This window comes from Protopterus annectens, chromosome 17.part0 (genome assembly GCF_019279795.1).
Source record: "Protopterus annectens isolate FY-2018-M chromosome 17.part0, PAN1.0, whole genome shotgun sequence".
Taxonomy (NCBI): domain Eukaryota; kingdom Metazoa; phylum Chordata; order Ceratodontiformes; family Protopteridae; genus Protopterus; species Protopterus annectens.
In genome coordinates this window covers 834,189,936-834,215,607 of record NC_056751.1, presented here as the reverse complement: position 1 = coordinate 834,215,607, position 25,672 = coordinate 834,189,936, and the positions used below count along the sequence as shown (strand labels likewise).

The window sequence follows — 25,672 nt, the reverse complement described above, 5'->3', positions numbered from 1 at the left end:
TCATTCTAATAGCCCTTCATTGGCCTCATCAGGTTTGGTTCCCTTCCTTCGACTTCATCTTTTGGAGGATCCTTGGATTCTGGACCCAGTTCCAGACCTTCTAACTCACCCATCGGGGGGATCTTCATCCTTCTCTGCAGTCCCTGAAGCTCACAGCTTGGCTGCTCCAGTTCCCATCATAGCCAGGTTCCATAACCTTTCCAATGAGACAAAACAGATCATTTTGTCTTCTCATAAATCTTCTACTAGAAAGCTATATCTTAGCAAATGGAAAGAAATTTCCATATGGACTTCTAATAATAATATTGATCCTTACCAAGCCCCTATGGCCTCCATCTTAGAATTCTTGACTATGATTTTTACCAAAGGATCTGCAGCAGCAACAGTTCGGGTTCAGTTGGCTGCTATTTGTCATTTTCATCTTGGACTTGAAGGATTGAATATCATGTCTCACAAGTTATTCAAAGCCTTTCTCAAAGGGACTTTTCATAGTAGACCACCTGTGAAATCTCCTTATTCCCCATGTAATCTAAATGTTATGCTTTCCCGCATAATTCTTCACCCTTTTGAACCACTTCATCTTGTGATCTTAGATTTTTGTCTTGGAAGACCATCTTTCTGGTAGCTATTACTTCTGCACGCAGAGTGTCAGAGCTTCAGGCTTTTTATCCATCAAGGCTCCCTATTTGATATTCCATGCTGACAGTCTCACTTAGAACAAATCCCTCATTCTTGCCCAAAATTTGCACTGAAACCAGTTTCAACCAAGTTATTGATTTGCCAGTCTTCTTCCCCAACCATTCTAACAATTTAGAGTATATGCTGCACAAACTTGATGTTCACAAACAGCTCAGAATTTATTTGGATAGAACAAAAGATTTCAGAAAAATAGACCAGCTTTTTGTTTCATTTTCAGACTCCAGGAAGAGGAGACTAGTGGCTAAAACAACTCTGCCTAAATGGTTATCTGATTGTATCACCTTTGCCTATTCAGCAGCCAATGTGCCTTTGCAACACAAGATTAAAGCTCACTCAACCAGACCAGTTTCTACATCATCTGCCTTTTCTGGCAGACTTCCCATTGATAACATTTGTGCAGCAGCCACTTGGTCAAAACCTCATACCTTTATCGCTCATTACACAGTTGACAAGGCCTCCAGGGATAGGGCCTTCTTTGGATCCACGTTCCTGAGAAATATACTCCCGTGAGCCACCCGAGATTGATGGTGCTTGGGACACTACCCATCAGTAAAGAATGAACGGCGAGATTGAACAACTTCACATAAAGAAGTTATGTACTTACCATAAAGTTCCATGTGAGTTGTTCATCTTGCCTTCATTCTTGCGTCCCTCCCTCCTACCCCTTCCTGGGCTGATAGATGACCGAGATGCTGGATCCATCCTGGTTACTCAGTCCTTCTATTCCTTTCTCTTGGGGGTGAAAGAATGACATATCGTATTGTTATACGCAAACAAGATCGGAGGTAATTCCAGTGCATCATGGGATATGGACTTGGCCTCGAGCTATTTGAAGACCTCGAGCTTTGCAATTGGCTGTATTGGAGTCGAGGGATCAGCTCCCAACCCATTAGTAAAGAATGAAGGCGAGATTAACAACTCACATGGAACGTTATGGTAAGTACATAACTTCTTTTTCTGTTGTAGCCAAACGTAAGAATACTGATTATAGCGTTGCTATGCAAATTGCTAATAGTGTAGCTACAGTAGCGATAAAGCGGATCATTAATAATAATTGGAAGATTTTAAAAAGCTGCCAAGAAGTTTATAAGGCAGGAGAACGTCCAATTTTTGTGCAGAAGAGGGGAAGACGTTTTAAGAACTTCTAGAATAAATTAAATGCCAAACAGCCAAGGGTTACCAATGAAGGGATGCATAAATGTCTAGCTTGCAATTTGTGATTTGGTGTATGATGGTATTAAATAAATTATTAATAATTATAAAATTAATATAACTAGGAGTTTTACATGTAAATCAAAATATGTAGTGTATTTAATTATTTGCAAATTGTGCGGATCATTTTATGTAAAACTGGAAAAGCAGAAACTGGGTAAAACCACAAAACTCACAAAGCACCCAAGTATGGTCAGTACAGCAGCAATAAAGACCACAACAGATGAGAATAATTTAGTTCTTTTGTTCCCTTTACTTATGGATCTTCTTCAGAATACAGATAGCAATAAAAAGCATTTTACATATATACTTAAATAATAAAACAATCCCTATATAGGCATCTGCCCTTAATAAAATTTTCCACTTAAGCTGTAAAAATTCCAAATAATTATTGAACTCTTTTACAAATGCTTTCATATCAACTGGAAAGTCATCTTAGGAAATAAGCAATATATTAGGTGAACAACCTCAATTTATTTTTAAGAAAACATGAGCTGAAAGGGCTATTGGAAAAAATTCCTAGGACTGGGGAGTATGATGGGTTAGGTCCTTTGGGTACATATCCTTGTCAGAAATGTAAACAGTGTAGGTTTATTTACTCAGCCAGTCAATACACATTTAAACACAGGAACTTTGAATATATAGTCTAGATATTCTTGCCATAGTAAGGGACTTGTATATTTGGCTGTGTGTAGTTCCTGCGACTGTTTTTACGTAGGTAAGACAACCAGAACACTAGTCAATTGTATTAGTGAACATGTTAGAGCTATTAAATGCTCAGATTGTAACAATGCTTTAGCCAAGCACAGTAAAGAATGTACTTTTTTTAAAAAATGTTTTACTTTTTAGTACCGGAAAAAGTTGATATGAAGGCATTTGTACAATAGTTCAATAATTTGGAAATTTTAGAGCTTAAGTGGCAAATTTTTCTAAGGGCAGATGCCTTTCCAGGGATTAATGAAACAATTTCCATGAAAAGTTACTTAAGATACCAGTATGTCTAATACACTGTTATTTTGTTATTCATGAAAGTGTATGTTGGCACTTTAAAAACTTTTTAATTGCCCAGTTGGCACAAAGAGTTGATTGGAGGATTTGATTTAATTGTTTTATTATTTAAGTATTTATGTAAAATGCTTTTTATTGATGATTGTATTCTGAAGACGTTCCATAAGTAAAGTGAACAAAAGCGCTAAATTATTCTCATGTGTTGTGGTCATCATTGCTGCTGTACTGGCCTTACTTGGGTGCTTTGTGGGTCATTTTATGTAGGACATACTAAAAGAGAATTAAGTAAAAGGATGTATGAGCACAAACGGGTAGTAGAATCAAGAGATGAAAATAATGCTATGGGTAAGCATTATAAAATAGGGACCTGTCAGATAAATTTTAAGTTCCTGGTGTTGGGGGAAATAAGTATGAAGCAACGTTTAATGCAGAATTGAATGCATGTTACCCACCAGGATTGAATAGGTGCAAAGACTTTGTGGCATATTATTTGTAAAAGAAAGGGTTAAGACATTAATTGTAGGAGGTCATGTGGCATTAATTAATGGATTTAATGGAGTATTTAAATGCATTTTGTAAAGTTGTATATTCCCTCTGATGAAGTCAGTTTTTGAGACGAAAGCACTTACTGAATTGGTTGAATAAAAGTTTGGTGTCTTTTTATGACCGTTTTTGTTTGTATTTCTAAGAAGTTTGGTTTTAAGTTTTTTTTTTTCCTGTTTCTTTGTAACTTATGAAAAGCTGTGTACTACATTTTTTGCAAATGCTTGCTGCATTTGCAACAAGCAGCTTTCTTACAGCTTTATACCACACAAGAAGCACTGAACAGCCCTGACAGCAAATGCAGTATTGGCTTTCATTTTTTGAATGCCAGTAATGCACTGCCTACCAATCTACATCTGCCAGACACCCCACACACACCCCTTGCACTTGGGGCAGCTGTCCCCTTTACCCCACCCTAGGTACAACTCTGGGCAAGGGGAACGAGTGATGAGGTGTGTGTATACTCCGTGCACAGTCCTTTGGGTGTCTAAAGATGGCTTGGAAGCCCTTGTTTACAAAGAGAGCAGGGCCTTTTGAGTAGTTATGTCATCTGCAGTACTGGGTGATAAACCCTGTAAAAGACTTGTTGTATGCCAATCCTTTGTGCAGATGGTGACGTGCAGAAGGGAAATGGTAGGGATGTGTGCCTCCTCCATTCTGACTGCCTGAATGATGGCCTTCCTAAAGCTCTGCTTTCACCTCAGAATGGGGTAGCATGTCTGATGAGCAGTGAGGGAGATTGCTCCAGTCGTCTTCTGGTGTGGAAGAGTAAAACATATTATAAGTAAAGTTCATTAGGAAAGAAGTTTCCTGAAACACACACACCGATCTTTTGCAGTGGAGTCATGTTGTTGACAGACATTTTAATTTTCTGTTACCAAAAAAAAAGGTATGTCTTGATCACTGCTGCATACTGCTCAACTGTCCAGATTTTTGCAGAATGTCCAGATTTTTGTCTCATATTTTTGGTCTTTTCCTCTTAAAATTTTGGTTGTCTGTCAAATCATTTGCATTTTATTGAGGATTGAAGTCAGAAAATGACAGACATTTGAGTTTCAGACGTCATACTCTTCAAAAAATTTCATGCTAATGCAAAAATTAACTTTGTTTGTAAGAGCAATATTTAAAAATGTTTCCTATTTTTGGGGCTTTGTCCCCTATTTTTAATATCTTTGTCCAAATTTCTTGCTCCAAGAGGTTGACAGGTATGCACTGCTGTTTGTTAACCTGTAACATGTTTAAAGGAAAACTTCACCTTAGAACTAAAAAAAATCTATTTTTTTCACTCACTCTCTCTTTTCTGAGTTATTTTAACTTAACCTTTATGCTTTAAGTTTAAAGGTCGGCTTTCAATACTGTGACGCTGCTTATGTAAATTTCTCAAAAGAGGTGGCAACTGCCTTTGAACCATTGACTGATCTAATTTATTTGTTTATTTTTTATTTATTGCATTTGTTAACCAGGTAGTGTCCGACTGGGCAAGTAGCCCGTTTTCAACAGAGACCCGAGGAGAAAAGCTCCAGTACAGTAGTAAGAATACATAGAAGTGAAAACTACAATATTAAAAAGTAAAAACCACAATATTAATACAAATTAAAAATGAGACACAGAATTAAGAATATAACATAAAATAAAATAAACATAGTACAATTAATTCACGGACATATTGATACAGAGGAAATAAGTAAGAAAATTTAGAACATTTGACCGTAGGTTTTTGAATCAAGAAAATCATTGAGCAGTAGATCATCATTTCTTGGTTGATTGATTGAGTATACAAATTGAAGCCGACTTGGAGCTTTGTACAGCTATGTATACTATGTAATAAAGTGTGTCATTGAGTAACATAAATCTTTGTAGAAGTGACATTAGAAAATAAGTTGGGCAGTAAAAAAATATATATATATCCTGAGGTGAGTTTAACCTGGTGAACAGCATGTGCAGAGCCAGTTGTCAGTAAGGTATTTCTTTAGCTTTATTTTGAAGGCAGAATAGCAGTGTGTGGTTTGTATGCTTAGAGGGAGAGCATTTCAGGACTTGGCTATTTTGTTAGAGTAGAGGGAATCGCCATGGTAGTTGTGAGATTGTGTAATTGTGAGCAGTGGCTTATCAGATGACCCAAGGGACCTGGTGTTTACCTATAGTTGGACTAGGTGGAAATTGCTGGGCAGCTATTGGAGTCATGAATGATTTTGTGAGTGAAAGAACGTTGGTTAAATGTTAGCAGGTTGGGGAGTTCTAGCCAACCGAGTTGTTGAAGAGTAGTACAGTGATGGGTTTTGTGGGGGTGATTCATGGCAAACTTTACTATTTTGTTATAGTAGAACTCAAGATTATGAAGGTCAGTTTTGCGTATGTTTGTGAATGTGTGTGAGCAGTAGAAAAGGGTAGAGAGCAGTTGAGATCTAGCAGTGGCTAATCTGGCTTGGAGTGTTAGGTAGGGTTTTGCTCTATAAAGAGCACCCAGTTTAGCATGGACTTTTTTGATGGTTTGGGAAATGTGAACATCAAATTTTATTAAGTAATAGTCGGTGGGAAATGGTGTCAAAAGCTTTTGACATGTCCAAGAAAATTGCTGATACTAGTAGTCCTGTATTCATAAGGTGATGGATAGTGTTGGTGAAGGATATTAAGGCTGAGTTTGTGCTGTGCTTGGGTCTAAAGCTATGCTGGGTTTCGGATGGAAGGTCATTTAGTGGTAAGGTGGTTCAGTAGTTGCTGATGAATGCATTTTTTTAGGATTTTGCTATGGATGGGAGGATAGCAATGGGGTGCTAGTTTGAGATATCTCTAGTGGGGCCACTTTTGTGAAGGGAAATGATGTGTGAGACTTTCCAGAGTTGAGGGATGTATTGTTCAGAGACTGAGCGATTGATTAGTATGGACACAGGGTAGGCAATGGATGGAGCTGCAGTTTTTAGGAACTCATTTGGTAGTTGGTCAGCTGCTAGGTACCATGGTTTTAGTTTGCCTAGGAGCTTTTTGAGGTAGGAAGTTTGAATAGGTTTAAAGGAGAAGAGTTGAGTAGGCCTAGGGTCTGTGGGGGGCATTGTGAGTGGTAGATTTTGGTGGCTATCTAGGAGGCCTGTGATTGAGTTTATGAAGTTTGTATTAAGTTGAGAGCATAAGGGTTCAGTGGTATTTGATGTGGAAGGAGTGGGGGTGGGTTTTTTTCCAGGTTTGAGGAGGTGGTTGATTGTTTGCCAGAATTTCTGTGGGTTATGTAGGTACTTTTGTTGAGAGGTTTGGTAGTATTTTTTCTTATCATTGCAGATTTGTTTCTTAGCTTGGTTTCTTAATTGCTGATAGGCTGTGAGATTGTTATTGTTTTTAGATGATAGGTAAAAAGTCCTGGCTCTGTCTCCTTTTGATTAGTAGTTCAGTGTCTTGAGAGCCATGGTAGTTGCTTAGATTTGATGCAGATTTTTCGTGTGGGGACTAGACTATCTGTTTTTTTAAGAAATGTGTTGTTAAAGAATTCAACTGCAAGGTCAAGGTTTAGGTTGATTAAAGCTCTTGAATGCCTGAGATCTCACCTTGCCCCATGGCCTAGTAGACACCCTCCCCTTCCAACATTAGAATGTCTGCAGTTTAATTTATTAATTTCTCTGTTTTGCTATGAAAGACATGGCTACATTGGAAGCAGCTGTGAATCAATGTAAGTTCTTTATCTCTCTGCAGTAAAGACAATGGCAGACAGTTTCACACCTCTCTGTCTTATTTACAGCAGCCTGCTCTCCTGACTACAGATTTCTCTGTGTCTGTGGTATGCCATGCAAGTACAGACAAATTCCTCTACAAATTATGTGAGATGTTAGGCTTAAAAAAAGTCTGTGATCTTTTTCTTCCTTTGATATCAAAGTGAGGAAATGAAAGTTTTATAAAGAACAAGCAGGTTTCAGGTGCAAAGATGGGCTATATTCCTGTCCCAAAGACTTCACATACTCTGGAACAAGCTACCCATCTATGTCAAACAGAGTTCCTCATTAGCATTGTTCAAAAAAAATGTTGATGAGTGGATGGGAAATAGGAAATTCACCCCAGAGATCACTTCTCTGGCTCTGCTCGACAGGGGCACAGGAAAATAACTTTCTTGGCTGGTGAAACCAGGGAACCTTGTTGGCTAGGCTGGAATTATATTGTGGGGAGAAAAGCAACCAAAGAGTTGAGTTAAACAGTAGGAGAAGGAGTTTTCCTTTAAGCCATTTATCTTAGTAAAGTAAGCCACATTTTTATATACATGTTTTTTACTGCATGTTTAATTAATTAGTATTTTAATATGTTTTGTAGATGTTTTTCATAGCTAACTTGCAGAATGACTCTTGGGATTTCCTATCTGCAGGAGCCCTCGGCCTGCTTGAATGCCAGAGATCTTACCTTCCCCCATAGCCTAGTGGACACCCTCCCCTTCCAACATTAGAATATCTGCAGTTTAAAGGGTATCCTGCTAGTGCTGTTTTCATTTTTCTTGACACAGAAGTCCAATTAATGTATCTTTTGTTATTTTTGTGTCGTTAGACCGTCTGGTTGGCCTAAAGCCAGAGTTTCAAATAGGTGTCCCATTGGGGAGCTTTTTCTGTCTTTTTCAGTGTTGATATTGTAGAGATCAGAAAAAGTAAATATTTGTCTTGTGTGGGTAGCAAGTTCAGCACAAATATTTTCATTCATTTAATCTTTTCGGACTACATCCAGAGCACAACATGCCCAATTGTCCCCAGCGTACGTACTTCAACTCCAGAAGTATAAAACATAGACTTTGAATCTCCTAAGCTGAAACATCCAGTGGTTGGTTTGCCCCAGCTTATGCTTTCTGGATCTCAATCCCCTTACACCCAGTTCTCCTTGCAAATTTTTTTTCAGATTGGCTCAGGACTTTGTGGATTTAATGAAACCCAGGCTGCCGTCTCTGAGAAAGACCCTGCCACTGAAATCCTCTCGGCTAAAAGGGCGAGAGAAAAATTCCTCCCAGAGGGACTCTGATTCCTCCAATTCTGAGGCAAAAGTGCTAACGAAGACCATTTCTTTATCCTGCCTCATTCTTTGATTCAGAGTCTGAAGATGACCTGTCCTCAACCTTTCCACCTGAGGGGACTTAACACAGAATGAAGAAGTTCTTCAACTGTGAGTCCAAGGAAGTCTTCTGGGCCTAGTTCAGATATAAGGATGGTCTTTGAACACAGATGTCTTCAAAACCATCAGTCTCGGGTGGAGATCACCTCAGCTAGATCTTTTTCCTACCCCGTAACATCACCAACTCCCATTTTTCTACACAAGGAACCCATCACCTCTAGCCTGGAAGACAGATGCTTTCTGTTACCATTGGAAATTCCTGTAGTCATACCTTCCTCTGCTTCCAAGACTCCTGCTCAAAGTCCAGAAATAATCTCCAAAGCTTCTGTTCCTTTCTGGCCATGACAGCACGTTTTCCCTTTCCTGTTTCACCTATCAAAGGAAAATTTCTGGAGAATCCCTCCAGAGCCAGATCTAATCACGCAACAGAAACGGCAGCTCCTTCATCCCAATCTGACTTCCCTCAGTCTTGACTTTTCTGGATGATAGAATTTCAATCTCTTTAAGACACTCCTTGTCAGAAGAGGTTGTTCGGGTTCTTCAAGAACCAGGAAGCCCAACACCAGGAAGTCTTGGACACCCAAATAGAAGAGATTCTCAGTCTGGTGCCTTAAGTACAAACTGGAACCCCTTCTGTCGGACATTTCTGCTGTACTTCAGTACTTGTGTGACTTGCTACATTCCGAGTTTGCTTACTCTTCCATTAAGGATCACTTATCTGCCATTATTACTTGTTTACCATTGGACTCCCCCTCTCACATCCAGGACAGAGATTAAGGTTTTCCTGAGATGGGTTTTGCACATTAAATATCCAGTGAAGCCTATCACTTAGCCATGGGATCTTAATTTATTTTGGAAAAGCTCACTTTAACTCCATTTGAACCTATTGCTATTCTCAATTTCTGCACTTGGAAAATCATGCTCCTTCTGGCACTTGCTTTAGCCTGCAAAGTCTGTGAAATCCATGCCCTTATGGCTATTCCCCCTTTTTCATCTTCCACAAAGATAGGGTAAACCTTGGAGTCAGCAAAACTGGTTATTGAGTTGATCCTCTATCAGGCCACCAACCTGCCACCCTTCTTCCCCAGTCCCCAAAAAGGGGGGAATGAATCTTACACTCTTTAGACATTCACAGGCAGTTGCGGTTTTATCTGGATAAAACTAAAGATATTAGGAAAGCAGATCAACTGTTCATTTCCTTCATATATTCCAGGTTAGGACAACCAGTTTCCAAATTAACTATTGCATACTGGATCTCTATTTCCTTCTGCTACTCGCACCATGAAAAGACGTGGCCCACTAGCCCGAAAGTACATTCCACTTGAGCAGTGGCTTCATCATGTGCCTTCCACAAGGGGATGGGTGTGAGGTCCATTTTAAAAGCTGCTACCTTGTCCTCTATCTACACCTTCACTAAACACTATAAGCTAGATGGTTTCTCCGAGTCCAGGGCACTTTTTACTTGCACAGTACTGTCTGGCCTCCTGGACTCTTCTACTTCACTTTATCCTGCCACCCTTCTCTATCTCAACAGCTGTGGGAATCCCCCCATCTGTTATGAATACTGAAACAGTGATTTAAACCAGGACATATTACAGTTGTGCAAGAGCTTACCATAACAGTAGATGTCCTACTGATCACTATTGCAGTAGTCCTTCCCTCCCACCTTTACCCCCTTCTCTTCTTTTCTCTCACTGTTCACACAAAATACTATGACTCACAGATGCACATTCTCCCCAGATGTTATGTTTCTTCTGGGGGGGGGGGGTATTTACCTGTTCAAACTAAGCCTCTCCTAGCTGACCACTCACCTTTCTCGGTTCTCTTTAGGCCACTGGCTTGGAGTTGGTCTGAGGATCTCAAGCATACATCTGATTATATACTCCTATGCCGATGAGCTGAGGTCATCATCTGGACATACACCCTCAGGAAGGTTAAACTTTGACCCCGGCCAAAGATCAGCTAACTACAACCCATCTGTTATGAATACTGCAGCAGTGATCAGTAGGATGTCTACTGTTTATGGTAAGTTCTTACACAACTGTACTGTCTGTGTGTGTTTTGGAGGGGAGGTAAACATTTGATAACATTAATAGGACAATGATGATTCAGAGAGAAGCAGAAGATAAGAAAACACCTCTGTTCGTGGGGGGTCTTGATGCAGAGAAAGCATTCAACAGTGTAAATTGGGATTTTATGAATGGGCAGTGGAAGCATTTGCATTCCATGATACAATAATAAGGTTAATTAGAAGGATATTTTTAAGGAGTGGAGGCAAGAATTAAAGTGGGAAGGTTCCTCTCTGTTAAGTTTTTGAACAGAGGAACCGGGCAGGTGTGTCCTCTTTCCACCTTTTGATTTGCTTTATGTTTAGTGCCATTGGCAAAGAAAATAAAAATGGACTCAGAAATTTGAGGGTGTAATCAGTACGGTAATCAAGAAAAGTTGGCTTTATTTGCAGCTGATTTATTTATTTACCGGGAAAGTCCGACTGCACACAGGTCTTTTTTCATTGGAGGCCTGAGGAGAAAAGCTCCACAGAATAAAATGACATGATAAATGGTATACATCAAGTCAAGGTAATTTTACAGCATTGATGATGACATGACTAAATACAAAAGCACATTTGTTAAAGTTTAAGTAGAGCACATTTACAATCACAGATAAAAATAGGTAAATGCCTAGTAATACAATTTGTCTAACAGCTACATTTAAGAAAAATAATAGAGAATGATCAGTAAATCCTGGATTTACTATTTTGCATTTGGTAAATCCATTAAAGGATATTTTGGTGTTATGGAACATTTTGAGAGTTTCAGGTCTTTTCAGGATATAAAATTAATGAAGATAAAACTTGCAGTAGTCATAAATTATGTACCCACACAAATTCAGCAATACCCATATTTTATGGGGACATGATGAATTCAAGTATTTAGGAGTGTGGATTAAAGCTGCTTCTGTTTTGCCAGCTAAGGATTTGTGGGAAGAGACTTTGCAAAAAATGAGAAACTTGAAGCTCTTGTTTATCAACACTGATAGTAAGATACAAGCAGTGGCATTGATTTTAGTCCCTTCATTTTATGTACAGGTCAGGCATTTTTTTTTCAACCAGAGGAGATGATGTGGACAATGATTAAAGAGTTGAAGGGATTTATCTGGGAGGGGAAGAAGGCAATAGTTAAGTGGGATAAGATAATCCTAACTGGAGAGGGAAAGGTAATAAAGTTGGATGAGGCCAAGAAAGGTTGGGCGTCGGGCTGGCACCTCAGCACTGTAAAAATCAACTGCCAATCATTAGCGGATCGGCGTTCCAGTGTGACGACGCCTAACCGGGAAAAGCCGAAAGAAGAATAAGAAGAGACTGCCTTCTTACCAGGGATTGATATCACAGTATAAGGAAAGAGATAGGGTAGTCCGAAGTGAAAGGCCTGCTCTGGTAGAGTTAGTCAAATCTAGAGTGGAAGCAAGAACATTAGCAGTGGCATATTATAAAATATTGAGTGATAATTATAAGTCAGTCAGAGGAGGTTAGAAAAGATTATGAAGAGAGACTGGAAAAGCAATTTGTGTAACAATGGGAGGATATACATGTATGTCTCTCAAATATGCAAGAAAGTCTCAGAGGTTTATGATTTTTTATACCCCAAGCAGACTGTAAAGAATTTTCCTCAGATATCAAATGTTGGAGGTGTGATAAGAAAGAAATGGGTAACTGGGAATGTTTTTATAATCACATTTTAAACATTTCCTACAGAATACTCTGTCAGAGATACTGAGGGAGCAAATGGCTGTAACTAAGGAAATGATTCTCTGAGGTGGAACAGAGGATCTGAATTGCCTAGATGTAGTAAGACCTTGTAAAGTTTAATGCTAATGGAAATCAAAATCTAAACCAACTGTATCTGAAGTATCGAATATTGTAAAAGAGATGAAAAAAATGGAAATGGGATCTTTAGAAAAGAGTAGGAGCAAATTACATAGAAATGGAATTTGTGGGATCAATACATGCAAAACAATGTTGAGGAGGAGTGAGGTTTAAGAGACGGTGGGAACTGAGCAATTTATGTAATGTTAGAGAAAGTGAGAGTTGTTATAACGAAAACAGATGTACAATATAGGAAAATGAAAGATGTTAATATGATTTATTTTTTGTATTAACATGTATGTGTCTTTCTTTGTCTTAAGGGATAATTTAATAAAAATGTTGAAAAGAATTTTATATGTCTTCCTTTCCAGCTGTGGACCCTTTTCTGCCTAAACATGAGAAACTAGACAGACTAAAAAAAAAGACCCAGATTACTGAAAAAGTGGCAAACCGAGCAACATTCTAGACCTGGAGGATTCAGGAATCCTGTCTCACCCAGGGTGTAGCTGTGACTATTGCCAGCAACTTCCCACCTCAGTTCTCAAACCAACCCACCCTCCTCCACCTACAGTTAGACTATCTTTCTTTTTTTTCATCATTGGTAAGACTTAACACAGGACAAATAGGTATTGAAAATCATAAGTGAAGGCTATGCCATCCAATTTAAAAGAGAGAGAAAAAAAACTTTTTCTAGAGATTCCCCAAAATACAAGAAAAACTTCTGCATCCCATTCTAAAAAAACTAATACTGCAAGAGTAGATTCCAAGAGTACCCACAAAAGAAGAGGGCACAGGGTTTTACTCCTTTTTCTTATCCTCTGAAAGATGATAATCGACGGCCTATTCTAGATCTCTCAAGACACCAGATTTGGGCTGGTTCCAAAATTTAGGTTACTAACCATAGAAAAGTATTGCGCCTTATATTCCAAGTGGCTTGGTGGTTGTGAACTTGAAGGTTGCCTGCTTACATGTTCTTATGGCCCAGGAACTCACAAAATGCCTAAATGTTTAGGCAGGAGGATTGCATTACCAATTTTGTGCCTTATCATTTGGATTATCTACTGCTCCAAGAGCTTTTAATAAATGTTTAGCACCAGTCATTGCATTTTTGCAAGACCTGTCCTTACCTGGATGACTGTCTGCTTCAGGCGGAGTCTTTCTTAGAACACCAGACAGCTGTGCAAATCACCATAGATTGCTTTTAGATGGTGGGTCTAACCCTCATCCTCCATAACATCCATCTTTACCCAAGCACCAGAATTACCTTCCTGGGGGCAGTCATAGTCTTATTTCGACAGAAGGCTTTCTTCCCAGAGTAGGAAGTCACTTTTCTTTCAGAAAAGAGAACTGCACTCTAAGCATGCTGTTTCAACAAAAGAATTCTTCAGGTTCTGGGCAATTTAAGATTCCTGTATCATAATGATCTCTGTGAGAAAGCTGTATATGAGGAAGTTATAGCGGTCCCTTAAAAAAACATTGGCTCGGCATTAACAGCCCCTGGAAAACATGATCCCTGTGCTGCTATGTCTAAAAATAATATTCTGTAGTAGAATGAGTGCGTTTGCAACAACCCAGGACTACATCCGGGGATGTTCTTCATTTAGATGAGTGCTGCACTAGTCCTTACTACTGAGACTTGCACTTCAGAAGGTTTATTGTCTAGCCTGACTTCCAGAATTCAGTGCTCTTCTCCCTTCAGGCCAGGCAGACTTTTACCCCTTAGGTACTGCATAAATATGACACTTGCCTGTGGCATTTTAGAACTTTCTTGTCACCTTTCATAATTTGCATCATCAGTTTTGTATTTGTAGTCCAGTGTGGTATGACCTACTGTGCATCACAATCAGTTGGTATCCCATTGTGGGAAAAAAAATTCTTATCGCCAAGAATCTTGCTACTGATACTGTATAGCTAACAGGGTCAGACTCCCATTTATGTAGATTAATGCCATGTCTGCCTGTAAGAAATAAAAGATGTGCTCTTGCAGCAGGCATATCGCACACAAAAGGTTTCCATAGTTTGTGCATCTTTTGTGTAGGCCAAGAGCACCATATTGACAGTTGTAGGGTATGTCTAGGTTTTGCGTCAAAAACTTTGAGGAGAGCATTTCCTGCAAGACAGTTTAGATTAGATTAGATTTGAGTCCTTGTCGTACCACCATTGTGTGTTCCAGTTCTCTAAGGAGACTGATTGTGGGAACAGTGGAGTCCGACTTCCCTGCTCAGCTGAAGGATATTGGTTACAGTGAGGCATTCTTGCAACCCCCCAAGCCCTGGCATCTTAGGGATCCAAGGCTTCTGGCAAAAATGCTTTGGTGAACAACTTGCCTGTGGATTAAAGCACATCTCACTGAGCTGAGAGCCCTCTCTTGTTCAGACAACACGTCCTTCTGGCACCTTTGTCAGCAAGAACATTTTGCTATCTCAGGGGACAGGGCAGTATACCCACTATTCTAGTTAGGGAGGATGTTGAATTTTGGAACTTGGAGGTTTAGGAATCCCATCTTTGTTCTGCTTTCTTCAAAGCAGCAGCCCACTGAAGGGATTCAGAAACTCAAAGATATGATGGCAAACCCCAGCTCCCTGAAGTTGCATTGATCACAGCTGACAGGCAGATTTCTGCCTACTTCTTCATGCTGTTTCCTAGGACTGAATCTCTGTGGCCCAAGGGTTCCTTCATGTCCTATAAGGCCTTCATAAAGTTCAGGCGAACCCAGGTTCAGATACCTAGACAGCTAGACATTTCCCTGCAGTAGATTGGTTAGAGACACAACTGAAGTGACATTCAGCTGTACAGAAATATGGCTGTTGCAAATTAAAAAGAGAAGCACACACTGCCATGCCCACAACTTTAATAGCTAAGTGCACAGGAGCATAAGGATTAATTAGTGTTGTGCTCAGTGTACAGTCCATGCTTATTTAACTGTAACATGTAGAAGTGTGCTACAGCATGGAGGAAGTCCTGCATGCTACTGTAGTCATATTTATGCTCCACTATGCAATTTAGGTAATGTTCCCTAGACACTTTCAAGGGGATAGTGGTCCACACACACCAATTCTGAAGGCACTGCCCTTTGTGCACTTCATTTTTACTGCTACTGACATGCCAACTGGCCAGCCTGCTGCCATACCGCTTGCTGTCTCATGTTACCTTGGGGGCCATGGACATTACACAGGTGGCACTCAGGGCTTCAAAGTCATTAATTGTCAGGCACAAGACCTGGTTTCAGATTCTCCTAGGCCAGATTAAGAAGGTATCCAATGGAGATCTGAGGGCAAAATGATTGAAACATCCTGTCAGTCCAGTGACTAAGCAGTGCAACAAATGTGGATATAGTGCTGCAGATGCAAATATGCCTGGCTGAGGCCCTTCCTAAAGGATGTAAAAGTGTAGTTCCTAGATAAGGGTATGCTATTCGGGAAAACCACTGGTGAGACATCCGTAAAAATGGATCAAGGTGGAGACTGTGTAATTTGTGAAATGACTGTTTCACTTCCACATACCTAGGTATGAGAGCAGTTACTCATGCAAATCTGATCCCTACTTTTGGAGGCAAGGAAAATGCAGACAGGGCAAGAGGAAGAAGGGCCAGTATAAGAAAAATTGACATGCAGACCAGAAGGAGCCCCAGAGCTGTTTATCCTGTAGTAAACAGCCTTAATTACATGAAATTTCTTTATCCACCCTTTCACCTAAAACCTCCATCCCAGGATTGTCTTCTACACACCCCAAAGACAGCAGGAACAGTAACCTAGTGCAGAGAAACTGGGAAAGCATCACCAAACAGAAAAGGGTGCTGTGTATATCTCAGGGTTGCAAACTGCAAGCCCTGAAAAGCCAGAAATGTCGGGCTTCCCACCTAGATGGAGTCAAGTATCCTTACCTTAGTAACCCCCATCTTTCAAGAGCATTTGCAACTGGGAGTCATAGAACATGTGCCAGAGGAGCCCCAGAGCAGTGGGTTCTACTTGGAGATTCCTCCTAGTGCCCAGAAAGGAGGGTCCGTTGAAACCCATCCTGGACCTGTCAACACTAAATACTTGTGTCAAGGTTCCATTATTCAGAATGCTAACATTACAAGACCTTAGCCTTTCCTATTCTCTCAAATTCTGTTTGTTATACTTGAGCTTGTGGATGCCTCTCTCCATTTGCCCGCACACAGAAACCACAGGTTTTTCTTCAAGTTTATTTTATTTATTGACATTTGTTTACCGGGAAAGTCCACTGGGCTGAAAAGAACCCATTTTCATTGGAGGCCTGGGAAGAAAAGCTTCAATGTACAAACCAATCAGTGCAATAACAATATAATATAGTTACAACAGGAGGTCAAAATATTTATAAGAGTTACTACAGTTGGCAGAAAAACATGTTACAGTATAATAAAAGTAAGTAAATTCAAGCTGTACAAAAAGAAGCAAGTTCAAACAGTAAAAGAGTACAAGGAAAATCAAGTTAATTTGAGGCAGGTTGTCAGTTTGAGTATGGAGCAGCTGTAGAATCTGTATCAGAAATTAAGTACAGGGGGATGACATGAAGGCATAGAAAAATACAAGTAGATAGGAGCTGCTAGAGGTTAAAGAAAGAATTGGTATGCTTAAAGAAAAAGATAGAATTAGTAATGGTTGATAGGATGTCAGCAACAGTTTGAGTGGAGGAAGTGTGTGTTTAGGTATTTAGTCAGTTAGGAAAAGCAGTACTAGGTCCAAGCTTGGGGAGAAAAGAGTTGAGTGATAGCATTAGACGTGGTAGAGTAGTTACAAATCTAGTTGGAGAGAAGGTGCTTTTGTATGGCTGCTTTGAATTTAATGGGATGTTATTCAGAACAGATGGAGGAGGAAGATTGTTCCAGAGTCTGACCATAGTCCAGGAGTATAGGAGTTTACCTGCAGGTAGGTTAGGTTTATGAACCTGTAGTAGGTTTTGATTTTCTGATTGTAATGACCTAGAAGGGGAGTAAGGGGATAATAAGGAGCTGAGTGCAGGGCAGTCTTGTGGCTTGGAAATAAGTCTGTGACAGGTGGTTGGTTGAAGGAGTAGTAGGCAATGTGGGAATTCAAGCCATTGGAGATTTCTTAAGGCTATACAGTGATGAGTTGAATGACAACAATTAGAGGCAAGTTTGGCAATCTTGTTGTAGCAGGACTCTACTTTTAATTTCAGGGTGGACTGCAGATTAGTCAATAAGGGAGCACCGTAGATTAGGGAGGGAAGTAGACAGGAGAGGGCTAAGGCTTGTTTTGTTGAAAGAGAGAGGAATATGTTGTGCCTATTGAAAAGCCCAAGTTTTTTGTGGGTTTTTGAGATATTGGATTAAATATGTAAATCAAATTTTAGATTGTTGTCTATTATGACTCCTCTAATACTTTGGTACTAGCTACTGTTTCAATTTGTATCGAATTCAGTGAGAGAATGTTAGACTCTTATATTGATAGTGGTGTTTCTTTTAGGGGTGAACAGCATAAGTTTTTTTTTTTTTTTTTTTTTTGCATTTAAGGAAGGATGTTTTTGTGGAGCCATGTTTCAACAGTAGAGAAGGCTAGGTCCTTTGTTGTAGACTAGTCGCGTTGGGTGCAGAGCAGACTATTGTTGAGTCGTCTGCATATTGGACTAGGGAGATTTGTGGTATAGCTTGGTAGAGGTTGTTTATGAATAGGTTAAATAGGAGGGGGCCAAGGATTGAACCTTGTGGGATGTGGGTGGGGTTGTGGAGGTAGGCTGAGAGAGAGTGCTGCCATTTGACGGCATGTTGCCTATCAGAGAGATAGCTTTTAAACCAATTAACGGAGTGGGAAGACAGCCCTGTGGAAGAAAGTTGAGAGAGAAGGATAGAGTGGGAAATAGTGTCAAATGTTTTAGATAGGTTTAGAAAGAGAGCAGATGCTATATAGCCAGAGTCACAGATTTTGTTAATGGTATCTAAGAAGGATATTAGTGTAGAAGTACTGTGCCCGGGATGGAATCCATGTTGGGTGGGGGAGAGAATGCCGCTGTTTAACAGGTAGTGGGTTAGTTGTTTTGAATACATTTTTTGAGAATTCTAGATGTAGGGGAAAAAAGAGCGATCGGTCGGAAGGTTGAGATGCCTCCTTTGATGCAATTGCTTTTTTTCCAAAGAGAGGGAACATAAGTTTGAGGCTCCTGCTATCCATTTGCATCCTTACCCTTTGGATTGATTGCTGCATCTAGGGGTTTTGCTGAGTGCCTGGGTCTGGTAATTGCTTATTGCAGAGCCAAAGGCATTCATATAAAACTGCATCCATCCACAACCCCTTTATCCCATTTTTGCACATGGGATAAGGGTGTCACTCTAACAGTGGCGATCATCTAGAGCCAGTGTTTACACTGCTGGGTGACTAGCCCTGCCACAGTTGTTATTCCATACCACACGTGTACACACCCACACCTACAACTAATTTAGTGTGTCCAGTCCACTTACTGCATGTCTTTGGAATATGGGGAGAACCCGGAGAAAACCCACACAAACACAGTGAGGACATGCAGACTCTGCACAAGAGGAACCCCAGTTGAGAATTGAACAGTTGAGAATTGAACAGGAAAACCTCTTGCTGTCAGGCAACAATATTTATCTGCAGTACCATTGTGCTGCGGCATTCAGGCAACATCCCAGGAGTAGGTGGAGAAAGGGCCTTGCAATTTAACATGGAATGTTTTTCAAAACTTGTGTATTACCTTCAACATTCCCAAGCCAAACTAGTCACTTCCCAAAAAGTGGTGTTTTTGGTTTCAAGCAGTCAAGAGCATTTGAGCAATGTAGCTCTGATGCTTTTAAATGTTTCCCTTGGATGTTTGTTTGCCATTGTTTCCGAGTACAAGTAATGTTAATGTTAACAGTTCCTTAGTATGTCAGCAGGAGTTTAGATGGTAAGTAGGTGGGCGTGCTGCATTACGACTCTGAAAGTTAACTGTACTCCCAGCTCTTTATTTTTATTCGTTATTTTGTTGCTCAAGATGTCATTCGTGTTTGTGACCAGAGTTGTAGGCAAGCATTTTTGTAATTTACCATAGTATACACTTCTTAGGTGTTTTTTCTTTTCCTTCTGGCGGGGGGGTGGGGGTATGACTGAGCAATCACAGCAGAAAATGCCTTGCAAAACCCTGATTTTCTGTTCACATTTTCCATTAAGAGAGTTCTGAATATGTTGAGTTTCATCAGCATGTCTCAAGTAAACTTTCTGTACTGGTACACTTCTCTTAACTGAAGAAATGAGTACCTTGTATAGTTGTGTTTTCTTGTAAAGAGTACACTGCTGATATGATTGAAATTAGGTCAAAATAATGCACTGTTGTTGATGAATGGGAATATGTGTTGTCAAAAAATAGTAAGCCATAGGTACATTTTTTTTGTCTTCACAGGTTCAGCAGTTTGGAACAGCACACCAAGAATGGAGTGGTAATTACGGACACAGGAGGCCACAGGCTTACATCCCACCTACGGTGACAAGCCATCCATTCAGCCTTTCTCATGGAAGTCCAAACCACACTACACTGCATGCCCATTTAGCAGGAACTGCTCATCTCGGGGGACAGCCCACCATACTTGCTTATCAGGCTCTTGGAACGACTGCTTCTGTAGCCCACATTCTAGCTTCTCCGTGTACCTCAAGACATATGCTGCAGACTGCTGCATATAGTATATCTCACCCAAATGGTCTTGTTCAGGTTCCTGTGGGCATGAACCCTCGTCTCCTGCCTTCCCCAAACATTCATCAGAACCAATTTAAGCCAGTTTTTGCACCACATTCTTACATCACAGCATCCCCTGCTTACGCAGGTTTTCCACTAAGTCCTACAAAACTGAATCAATTTCCCTACATCTGAAAGAAAATTAGGCTGCTGAAAAAGCTCAATGATACAAACATTTGGTCTGGCAGGACATGGTATCAAATAATGGCCATGGCACAACACACACACACACACAATATTTTTGAATCATGTAGATTTGGGTGCAATTTAAACAACTTTGAGCTTTAAAAAAACTCTTTTAATGTGTTTTGCACATTTGGTACAACTTGTAATTTGGTTGTGTGATCTTTTATGGTAACTCTAGACAGGTAACTTACAGGAACCAGTTACTTTTATGCTGTTTTTATAACAATGCCTTCTATCTAGTGCAAGACACATCTACATTTGGGAAGCCATTCATTGTAACTTTGAGCAACAAATGCACATGTCAGCAGTACAAATCTCTGTATTATCCTTGTCCTTTGTGTTCAATGTTGAGTCATGTATCAAAAATGTTGAGCTGTTCTTAACACTGCATGTGTCTTTTGCATGGGCAAAGGAAACGTTGCCTAGATGTCGCTCTTAAATGTTGTCGTCCTAACATTCTAAGCTGCGTTGTAAATTGTTCCCACACATAGTGCCTTATATTTTTGAGGTTGTTAATGTTACTACTTATCTATTAACATTATGGACTGCAGCACTTAAATTCAGATCTGCTGATTTTTTATATAGAGGTAATGATTGTTTTTTTATGTTTTTTAATGTGGTATGTTTTATGTAGTGCTTTTTTCCTTTTATCAGAGGGCAGCATGTTCTGCTGTAACTAATGATACTGTTTGTCATTAGGATGATTTGTCAGAAAGAAATCAAGAAATTAGATGATGCTTGAGTGTTGATAATTAGTTTGTGTTGATCAGAACAATTGTCATAGCAGACAGTATTTAAACTGTCAGATTCAACTGCATTACAATCTAAGTAGCTGGTCTTCAAGGCATTTTGCTGTCTAACTGGGTTTAACAGGTTATTTATAGATGCAATGGGCATGCCTTTCTGTAAGTTAAAGAAGAAAATACAGTTCTTGGTCTCTGATTCATGATATGGTTTCATCTTAGCTTTAGCAAACCATGCAGTATTTGATATGTCGTAACAGAATATTCACTATTAATGCTTGACAATGTGTGAGTTCTGTGTGTGCAATTTTTTTCAGTTATGCATGTGACTGATTATTTACTTTATATTTGTTATAGCTTGTTGGTGTTAATTGCTTGTTTTATACATTCCGTCAGGGAGATGAATTACATGCTTTGTGCATTTTTTTTCTATGAAGTGCATCAAGTTACTTTCAAATGAAGTTGCTTTTGCAGCACCAAAGACTGTCATCTGTATAAGGTAGCTACTTTTGCATAGACCTCCAGCATACTGTAGTGAAGGGATGGGTACTTACAAAAATATATAAAAAAAAAAAGCTGAGGTTGTGTTTAGCTCTTGAGCAAGTAATAAACTGTATCATTTATCTTGAATGTATCATAGATAAGCTGCTATATAATGATTGCCACTTAAAATAGCTGTGAAATTAGGTAATTAACTAGTTCTTAGCCTTCTTGTTTCTGTATGTCTATTTACATGAACTAGAATTTGGGGGGGTTGATTTTAGGGTTTTAGTTTTTTTATGCTTTTATGTTTGGAGTGTTGTAACTACTATATTGTAAATGATGGAAGTTAGTTGCATTTGTTGTTTTGGGTGTGTTATTTGCATCAGTATTTTATCTTTCCATTAACTTCATGTTCATCACTGCATATAAATGGATGTATTAGTGTAACTTAATTTTTTTATGTTTTCGTATCGACTTTGTGTAGGCATCCAAAAAGGCTGTATCTTGCAGGTCTGACTTAACTTTTTCATATAGTGTTAATTTGGAGTGCAGTCCTACTTTTGTAGCATTGCTCTGCGCTGGAATCTGCAGTGCTTGTTGTGGGTTTGTATTTAATTCCTAAATAAGCCTAGCATTGCAGCCATTTTGTTTATGCGATTTATGCCACTAAATCCACACTAGTATAACTGGTAGTAATAAGCTAATTGTGAATAGTTTTTTTTTCCTTTCTCTCCTTTGATGCAACAAGCAGTGTTATTTAATGACTTGACCAGCATTAGAAATGTACCTTTGTAGAACTCTTCTAACAGACAGAATGCGTAAATATGCTGAGGCATATCTCATAGCAATAATCTGAACATTAAAGTGGTTTGTATTCAGTTAGAGATTTGTTTCATTAGTAGTTTATGTAAAGCACAGCCATTACCCGTTTAGTTTAACTGTATCTGTGTCTAAAAAGACTATGGATAAAAGAGCTTTAGAAGTGGCTGTAGCAAACATTTCAAATTGTGTTAGTAGTTTAAGTATGTTAGCCAGGTACATAAGACAGTGTCCCTTGTCTTTCAGTATTCTGACTCACTGCGCAAACGTAACAAGTCTTGAACTTTTATGTAGCATGGCTGTGTGAAGAAGGCACCAACAGCTATCCTGTATCACAAAGCCTAGTTTGTGACTTTGCTTTGTGAACCAGCAGCCACTGCCGTGTTGCTGCCCTGCATTTGAGAAACAACGCAGTTGTCATGAGGTGTCGATCATAGAATTTTGAGTACTGTATGTTGCTGGTATGAACGCATAGTATAATGGTGCTCATACTTAACTCATGTTTTAGCCAGTACATGTGTCATCAGTGGTAATGGTAGGGAAGTTAAGTATTCATTACTCCTTCGATTTGATTACCAACTTCATAGAATACCCATATTTCTTGTTCCCTACCTCATTGTAGTAATGTATAAATGTTGGTGGTCTGCGGCTCTTGGTAATTGTCATGAGTTTGCAGTCCAGTTTTTTTTTTTCAAATAAAATGATTCCTGGCGTAAAAAATGCATATGGCTATAACAACTTTGCAGTTATAGAAATGAGTAATTTGCCACTTGCTTACAGGCATAAAACTTTTTGACTGGTTAGAAATGAATTAATTTGTACTAGGATTATAGCCATTTTGAAGTTGGCATGTTTTGGCAGCCACAGATAATAGCTTTTGCCTTAACTGGAAATTTCCTAGTCAGTCCCCATCAGTTGGATACCTCACAGCCTTTTAAACTCTAAAAAGGTGTACATCTTATGTCCAGTACAGATTGTCCTTGTTTCAGTTGTTTGTAGATATTAACTTAATAGGATATAAACTTTCATCCTTCTTGCTTGCCCGTGCAGCTGGCAACAAAAGAAAATTATTGCCTTTGTGTCATCTTAATTTCATCAAAATTTAAAATCAACTTAGTAAAATGTAAAAGGTATTTGAATCCATTGTAAAAATTAGAATAGCTTATGAAATGTACTGTTTTGTGTTGATGCCAGAGCCAGCAGACCTTAACAGTAGTTCATGGTGTTACTGTTTTCTGCAGTCCCACTACTGTTGGTGTATACTCGATGTGGCATTTCAAGATTTAGTAGAAAGCTGTATCCGTTAAAAATACATTTGAAAAATAAGAAGTCATCTATAAACTTTGTGCCACAAAATACAACAGTAAGAAAGAATGATTCTGCTTTGTAGTTGTGCTGCTTATCAGCTTTTACAAATCTTGCATGCATTTTGGTTGCACGATCTTTGAAATTGAGAAACTGTATTTTTCACACAAAGGTAAAGTAAAATTTAACACGTTGAGTTAAATTTGGTTTGTTGGTAGCTTTTGAAAGAGGCATTATTTTTCTATGCCTTCAGCTATGTAGTGCGAGTATGCAAGAATTTTCTCTTAAGAGATCTGTTACTGTGGGTCTGCTGCTTTAGGCTGCTGTCTGTTAAGTTTGAAAGCGGACTTCTTTTGTCCCCTGGCTTCTAACACTGAACTGCGAAGATCCTCATAAAGAACTTTGATCTTAACAGTTTTTAGCAATTTGGCTACCAAAAATGGTTATTTGTAAGAGCAAAGCCTTAATTTATTGAAGTGGTCTGCCCAGCACTTATTGTAGACCTCTTGTAGCTCTTAGCCATGTTTCTGTTCTGCTGTTCACTTTATTATTGCCCATTGTTTTGCAAAGCTACATTTTTTGTCATAAAACACAGTGTAAAGCATATTTTCAAAGCAAGGATGGAATTTTAAAATTATGTTAGGCACTTGCTAGGAAATTTCTGTATACGTTTTAAAAATATATATTCTTGAGTAAACTGACCTGAATGATAATAAATCAATGATTTGCACTTCTTGCTGTTGAAGTTTTTAAGTAATAACACTGCATTAATAAGTTGCATATAAATGTACTGATATTTTATTTACACTGTTTTATGAATTGGTTGTATTCTTTAAATATTAGGCTAACTTCAGGGTGTTTTTATTAATCAAATATGCTACTGTATTAACTGCTTGGTTTTAGAAAGTTTTATTTTTATAATCCAAATTTCTGCAAATTTTAACCGGATAATCTTACCAAAAGTTAAATCACACTGCAAGTTATAGAAAAAAATCTGTTAAGAATACACAACATTGTAGACTTGATTATTGAGTTTGAACTGTTACTGTTTAAAAAAAATGTAGAATTTTTGTGGCTTCTTTTGCTTTTGATTTAATGCTACACTAGTTTGCCATGTAGCAATTGCACTGTGCAATATTTACAATATGAGGACTGGGAAATTTTTATGGATGTAATGTCTCTTACAGTTTGCGATAGTATTTCTTTCTAGTTCTCAGTGATTTAAATGTGACCAAGCCTTCTGTACTTGTCACAAAAAGCGGGTTTCCAGGTGACTATTTTGGTGAGTGTCAAAAAAAAAAAAAAAGAATTTATGATGTATTATTGTCAAAATTCACTTTGAATTAAAATATATATTGCAGCAAACAAACACTTGTGATCCTTGCTTTCTCTGTTATTGCTCATTACAGAACAGTTCTGTACTTTTCGTAAAATGTTTTTTCACCAAATAAAAAAAACGTTTTTCACAAGTTTTCTACAGTTCCCTTGTTGCTAAACATTATATTATTGCGTAAGTGAAATGTATAGTATATTATTCTATTAAGTAAAACTTGACAGTCTGCTGTCATTTTCATTCGTCCCTCATCTGATGGGTCTTGGATCCGCCTCAGCCACTCTCTTGAGCTCCTGCCTTTAGCCACAATGCCCATCATACTGGCATACCCTAGATTTATTTTGCTGGCACATTGTTCATATTAGGATTTTCTGCTCTTGAGCTAGTGTTAAATAGCATTCTCAATCTCCTTATTTGTGATTTTTTTTTTTTTAATTTTAATGTCTTTTTCTCTTCGTCCCTTTGCCTTTACCTGAGTAGCAGGCTTTTGATAATGTTGAAATTTTTATTTTTTGTTCCTTCTTGTTAGACCTTTCCACTTTTGTGAGGGTATTCTTCTGTCATGTCAAAATGAACAAGCACTCCAGGAGACACCTGCACTTCTGGCTGGGAGCCAGTCATTACCATTTCAGAGCACTGTCCTTTGGCCTCACCACAGCCCCCAGGGTGTTCACCAAATGCAAGGCAGTGGTAGCAGCTCAC

General features: G+C 38.9%; 1 protein-coding gene across 1 annotated transcript in view; it reads left to right on the top strand.

Annotated features, from left to right (window-relative positions):
- The window catches only part of HIPK3 (homeodomain interacting protein kinase 3), a 969,278-nt gene extending 944,172 nt beyond the window's left edge, over positions 1–25,106 (top strand). Inside the window, exon 13 of the mRNA XM_044059447.1 lies at positions 19,772–25,106. Within this exon, the coding sequence (XP_043915382.1) occupies positions 19,772–20,236 (465 nt within the window). The 3' untranslated portion in view covers positions 20,237–25,106. The remainder of the gene's footprint in view (positions 1–19,771) is intronic.
- Positions 25,107–25,672: the final 566 nt, after the last annotated feature.